This window comes from Callionymus lyra, chromosome 1 (assembly GCF_982586985.1).
Source record: "Callionymus lyra chromosome 1, fCalLyr1.hap1.1, whole genome shotgun sequence".
Lineage (NCBI taxonomy): Eukaryota > Metazoa > Chordata > Actinopteri > Syngnathiformes > Callionymidae > Callionymus > Callionymus lyra.
The window spans coordinates 55,509,892-55,516,743 of record NC_141818.1 but is presented as its reverse complement, the minus strand read 5'-3'; the positions used below and the strand labels follow the sequence as shown (position 1 = coordinate 55,516,743).

The window sequence follows — 6,852 nt, the reverse complement described above, 5'->3', positions numbered from 1 at the left end:
AATACATTTGAACTTAAATAACAAACACAATAATACATTTGAACTTAAATAACAAAAACAAAGTCTCGCCCCCACGTGGGGATCAACATCATCCGGGACCTTTGCTCTCAGCCAATCATGAGCGAGAGACACGCCCCCTCGGGAGGACTTATAAGCGCGTGTGGTGCGTTCACGGCTCACAAACGCTCCGGACACTGAGACGCTCGAAGGATTAAAAGTATCTACGATGACTCTGGAGGACACGCGAGGACAGGAGGACAAGATGGAAGCTCCTCACGACAGGTGAACACCTGACGCTTGACGCTCATCAGGTGCGCATGCGCAGACGTGCTGACACTTTCTTTGTGCAGGGGTCAAAGTGCAGGTGGATCTCTGGAGGATCTTCTGACGTCAGCGAGGAAACAAGAATCTCTGACGGTTGGAGTTTATGAGTCTGCGAAGGTCATGAACGTGTGAGTCTCTTTGTGAGTCTGTGTGTGTGTGTGAGTCTGTGTGTGTGTGTGTGTCTGTCTGTCTGTCTGTCTGTCTGTGTGTGTGTGTGTGTGTGTGTGTGTGTCTGTCTGTCTGTCTCCGTGTGTCTCTGTGTGTCTGTGTGAGTCTCTGTGTGAGTGTTTGAGTGTGTGTGCAATGTTGTGTCCTCCCGTGTCATGTTGTGCAATGTGTCCAGTTGTGTCTTGACTTTTGTTTACTCTCGTTTGTCTGCAGGCACTTGTGTCATGTTGTGTTGTGTTGTGTTCAGGGATCTATGTGTCTAACGTTATGTTGCCTTCAGGGACGTGTGTGTGTAACGTTGTGTCGTGTTGCCTTCAGGGACGTGTGTGTAACGTTGTGTCGTGTTGCCTTCAGGGACGTGTGTGTGTAACGTTGTGTCGTGTTGCCTTCAGGGACGTGTGTGTGTAACGTTGTGTCGTGTTGCCTTCAGGGACGTGTGTGTGTAACGTTGTGTCGTGTTGCCTTCAGGGACGTGTGTGTGTAACGTTGTCGTGTTGCCTTCAGGGACGTGTGTGTGTAACGTTGTGTCGTGTTGCCTTCAGGGACGTGTGTGTGTAACGTTGTGTCGTGTTGCCTTCAGGGACGTGTGTGTGTAACGTTGTGTCGTGTTGCCTTCAGGGACGTGTGTGTGTAACGTTGTGTCGTGTTGCCTTCAGGGACCCTGACTGCGTGGCCTTCTGTGTGCTGGCGACCGACGAGGAGTTCGAGACCGACTTCGCTCTTCAGATCCACTTCACGCTCATCCAGTCGTTCTGCTTCGACAACGACATCGACGTGGTTCGCGTGAACGACATGGAGCGACTGAACGCACTGGTGTCTCCGGAGAAGAACGGAGAACCTAGAGATGCTCACTGTGTCCTCGTGACGGTGAGTCTGACTGAGCGACTCGTTCACTGAGACGTGAATCAAATGATTCTGATAATTAAATATACATTTTATTATTAAATATTATTGAATTCATCGTCTGATGATTAAGGTGAAGATGATGAAGATGATAAAGATGATGATGATGATGATAAAGATGATAAAGATGATGATGATGAAGAAGATAAAGATAAAGATGATGATGATGATAAAGATGATGAAGATAAAGATGAAGGTGAAGATGGTGATGATGATGATAAAGATGATGAAGATAAAGATAAAGGTGAAGATGGTGATGATAAAGATGATAAAGATAAAGATGAAGGTGAAGATGATGATGATAAAGATGATAAAGATGAAGGTGAAGATGGTGATGATAAAGATGATAAAGATAAAGATGAAGGTGAAGATGATGATGATAAAGATGATAATGATGAAGAAGATGATAATGATAAAGATGATGAAGGTAAAGATGATGATGAAGATGATGATGATGATAAAGATGATGAAGATAAAGATGATGATTATGATGATAAAGTTGAAGGTAAAGATGATGATGATGATGATGATGATAAAGATGAAGGTGAAGATGATGATTATGAAGATAAAGATGATTATGATGAAGAACATGATGATGAAGATGATGATGATGAAGATAAAGATGAAGAACATGATGATGAAGATGATGATGATGACGATAAAGATGATTATGATGAAGAACATGATGATGAAGATGATGATGATGATGATGATGAAGATAAAGATGATTATGATGAAGAACATGATGATGAAGATGATGATGATGATAAAGATGAAGGTGAAGATGATGATGATGATGATGAAGATAAAGATGATGATTATGATGAAGGACATGATGATGAAGATGATGATTATGATGAAGAACATGATGATGAAGATGATGATGATGATGATAAAGATGAAGGTGAAGATGATGATGATGAAGATAAAGATGATTATGATGAAGAACATGATGATGAAGATGATGAACATGAACCTCCACACGTGACTCAAACCTTCTTCTCTCCTCCAGATCAACCCTTCAGACCCGTGGAAAGATCCGTCTCTGGATGAGCTGCATGTGTTCTGTGAGGAGAGTCGCAGCAGGTACGAGTGGGTTCCTACCATCACTCTGCCCGAGCGTTGAACCAGCAGCTCCTCACGGATGATGATGATGATGAAGATGAAGGTCAAGGCCTCACTTGTGTGGATCACGAGGCTCAGAGGCTGTGGAAGCTCCTGACGGCGCCTCAGAACCAGCAGAGTCGGACTCGTGCTCTTCAGGACGCGGGAGAACCAGGAGAACCAGGAGAACCTGGAGAACCTGGAGAACCGAGGAACGTGGCTGCAGAAGGTTCTCGACGCAGGAAATAAAAAGACTTTATTTCTTGACGAGAACGTTTGGATCTTTTATCGAGATTTTAACTTTTTTTCAAAAGTTTTTCTGAATAAATCTTTGAAATTAATCGTTTGTCAAGTTGTTTCTTCTGCATGATGATGATGATGATGAGGATGAGGATGAAGAAAAAGATGATGATAAAATTGATGAAGATGAGGATGAAGAAAAAGATGAGGATGATGAGGATGAAGATGATGATGAGGATGATGATGATGAGGATGAAGTTGATGATGATGATAATGATGAAGATGAAGATGATGATGAAGAAAAAGATGATGATAAAATTGATGAAGATGAGGATGAAGAAAAAGATGAGGATGATGAGGATGAAGATGATGATGATGATAATGATAAAGAAGATGATGATGATGATGATGATGAGGATGAAGAAAAAGATGATGATAAAATTGATGAAGATGAGGATGATGAGGATGAAGATGATGATGATGATAATGATGATGAGGATGAGGATGAAGATGATGATGATGATGATGATGATGATGATGAGGATGATGATGATGAGCATGAGGATGAAGATGATGATGATGATGAAGATGAAGATGAAGATGATGATGATGAGGATGATGATGATGAGGATGAAGAAAAAGATGATGATACAATTGATGATGATGAAGATGAGGATGAAGAAAAAGATGAGGATGATGAGGATGAAGATGATGATGATGAGGATGAAGATGAAGATGAAGATGATGATGAAGATGATGAAGATCAAGATGATGATGATGATGATGATAAAGATAAAGATGATGATTATGATGAAGATGATGATGATGATAAAGCTGAAGATGATGATGAAGATGATGATGAAGATGAGGATGAAGATGATGATGATGAAGATGATGATGAAGATGATGATGAAGATGAAAATGATGATGAAGATGATGATGATGATGATGATGAAGATGAGGATGAGGATGAAGATGATGATGATGAAGATGATGATGAAGATGATGATGAAGATGATGATGATTTTTTTTTTTTTTTTTAGAATCCCTTATTAGTCCCGCGAGGGGAGATTCAGCCATTCACACACTGATGGGAGTAGGCTGTAGGCTGTAGGCTGCACACCTGCACACCTGCACACCTGCACACTTGCGCCAAGTTCACCATCAGGAGCAATCAGGGTGAAGTGTCTTCAGGGACACAACGACACAAGCTTGTCTGGAGCTGGGATTGAACCTGCAACCTTTTGGACTGCAGGCAACCACTCTAGCATCTGAGCTATGTATGAAGATGAAGATGATGAAGAAGAAGAAGAAGAAGAAAAAAGAAAAAGTAAAATAAAAAGAAGAAGAAAAAGAAGGAAAAGAAAAAGAAAAAGAAGAAAAAGAAGAAGTAACTTCATCATTATCTTGTTCTTCATGTCAATCTCTCCTGATTAGGGGTCATCATAGCTCAGATGGTAGAGTGGTTGCCTGCAGTCCAAAAGGTTGCAGGTTCAATGTGTTCAAGTGTACAGCCTACAGCCTACAGCCTCCAGCCTACAGCCTACTCCCATCAGTATGTGTGAATGGTTGAATTTCCCCTCGCGGGACTAATAAGGGATTCTAAAAAAAAAAATATATATATTATTCAACATGTTCAACGTCTGATGCAACTGTTGCCACTGATCCCTGCAACATGAGTGTGTGTGTGTGTCCTTACACAACATGTGTGTGTGTGTGTGAGTGTGTCCTTACACAACATGTGTGTGTGTGTGTGTGTGTGTGTGTGAGTGTGTCCTTACACAACATGTGTGTATCCTCATACAACATGTGTGTGTGTGTGAGTGTGTCCTTACAAAACATGTGTGTGTCCTCATACAACATGTGTGTGTGTGTGTCCTTATAAAACATGAGTCACACACTAACACAACATGTTTTCTCATCAAACTTCTTGTGTTGATTCGTAAAAACAAAAATAATCTTTTGTTTTTCTGTCGTTACTTAATCTGCAGAAGAAGAGGCGAGAGGGGGAGGAGCCTGGCCGGGCCGGCAGCCAATCAGAGGACAGGATTACCCTTGAGCAGGAACAAACAGGCTTGTTGCTGTTGGTAACAGGCGTGTGATTGGTGGATGGAAAGTCTTGCTCAATGGGATCATGTCTCTGAGTGTGTGTGGGTGTGTGTGTGTGTGTGTGTGTGTGTGTGTGTGTGTGTGTGTGTGTGTGTGTGTGTGTGTGTGTGTGTGTGTGTGTGTGTGTGTGTGTGTGTGTGTGTGTGTGTCATCATCAGAGACCAGGGAACTTTTGAAGAGCATACCTCTGCCAAGGAGCTCACCTTGCACGGTTATATAAAAACAGCAAATCATTTAATGACTTCTTTAGTCCACCATTGTTTTGTCAATAAAGTTTTGTCCATAATCGTGTTGTCCATAAAGTCTTAGTCACCTGAGTTCAAATGTTGAAGCTCAGCATCCTAACCTTGACGCCACAATGCCAGGTTGCATTCTTTAGATTATACATGTTGTTTGATTGGATGACAATTATTTCTCAACTCTGACCTCTGACCCCTGACCCTGCTTGTTGCTGGAGGTCTAATGTTCTGGTATTAATAATGTTAATATGTTAATAATGTTAATATGTTAATAATATTAATAATGTTAATAATTTAATCATGTTAGTAATGTAAATAATGTTAATATGTTAATAATGTAAATAATGTAAATAATGTAAATAATGTTAATATGTTAATATGTTAATATGTTAATAATATTAATAATGTTAATAATGTAAATAATGTTAATATGTTAATAATGTTAATATGTTAATAATGTTAATAATGTAAATAATGTAAATAATGTTAATATGTTAATATGTTAATAATATTAATAATGTTAATAATGTAAATAATGTAAATAATGTTAATATGTTAATATGTTAATAATATTAATAATGTTAATAATGTAAATAATGTTAATATGTTAATAATGTTAATATGTTAATAATGTTAATAATGTAAATAATGTAAATAATGTTAATATGTTAATAATGTTGATAATGTTGATATTGTTAAGAACGTTAATAACATTAGTGTAGCCAGGTGTGTAGTGAGGTGTGTAGTGAGGTGTGTAGTTAAGTGTGTAGTTGAGTGTGTAGTCAAGGGTGTATATAAGTGAAGTTCAAATCTAAGTTAAGTTAAGATTTAAACATGAATAAAAGTGTGATGTTCAGATCAGCTGAGTTGACCTACATGTGAGCACGAGGCTGTTCAGCTGCTTTGTTGACAGCAGCTGCTTCCTGAAGGAGGCGGAGCTTGTTTACACTGTTGCTCTGGCAACAAGGCCTGAGCAGCAGCCAATGAGAGCAGAGACGACGAGAATCAATGAAAACATTGATAATAACATCAAACATTCATGTGTTTTCATGAAAAGATGTCAGTTTGACAGTGATTGACAGGTGTCAGAGACGCATGTTGTTCATGAGGTTTGTGTTGTTTGAGTGTCTAACAAACAACAACAACAACAATGTCTCACCTCGTCTTGTTGCTTTGAACTTTGACCTCAGGAGAGTTTGTTGACGTAAAGTTCATCTCGTGTCAATCATTGTTGGTTTTTATAACATTATGATCAGGATGTTGATGTTTGTGTTGATGTTTGTGTTGATGTTTGTGTTCATGTCTCAACCTGTCAATCAACCTGGTTGTTGTTCACATGATGACATAAATATTTTTACATTTCTTTGTCTTGTCGACACTTTTCACACACAAAGGAGGAGCAGACGCACACAAGCCCGACTCCTGCTCTACCCAGCAACACAACACGTGTGTGTGTGTGTGTGTGTGTGTACGTGTGTCAGTGTGTGTGTGTGTGTACGCGACCTCAACTGATTCTTTAGTGAAGATGATGTTTTCGACAACACAACTTATTCAACTTCCTCTGTTATCATTACAGTTCTTCATGTTCTTTCTGTGTGTGTCTCTCACACCGACTCACTCCAGTGTCGCACACAAGTCACAACCTTCACCTGTGCAGGTAGGTGGTCTGACGCTCGTCGCACAACTCTCACTGTTTTCATGCAGACACGAGTGTCTTTGTCGTGTTCAGACTCACACTCCACCCTGAGTTTCCTTTGATCGGATC

The 6,852-nt window shown here is 39.8% G+C and overlaps 1 protein-coding gene across 1 annotated transcript; it reads left to right on the top strand.

Moving 5' to 3' along the window:
• The first annotated feature begins 194 nt into the window (after nucleotides 1-194).
• On the top strand, nucleotides 195-2,840 carry gadd45ga (growth arrest and DNA-damage-inducible, gamma a). Its single transcript, XM_087785761.1, has 4 exons — nucleotides 195-282; nucleotides 351-452; nucleotides 1,149-1,359; nucleotides 2,408-2,840. The coding sequence occupies exons 1-4, from the start codon at nucleotides 227-229 to the stop codon at nucleotides 2,519-2,521; spliced, it is 483 nt and encodes a 160-aa protein (XP_087641887.1). The 5' UTR covers nucleotides 195-226; the 3' UTR covers nucleotides 2,522-2,840.
• Nucleotides 2,841-6,852: the final 4,012 nt, after the last annotated feature.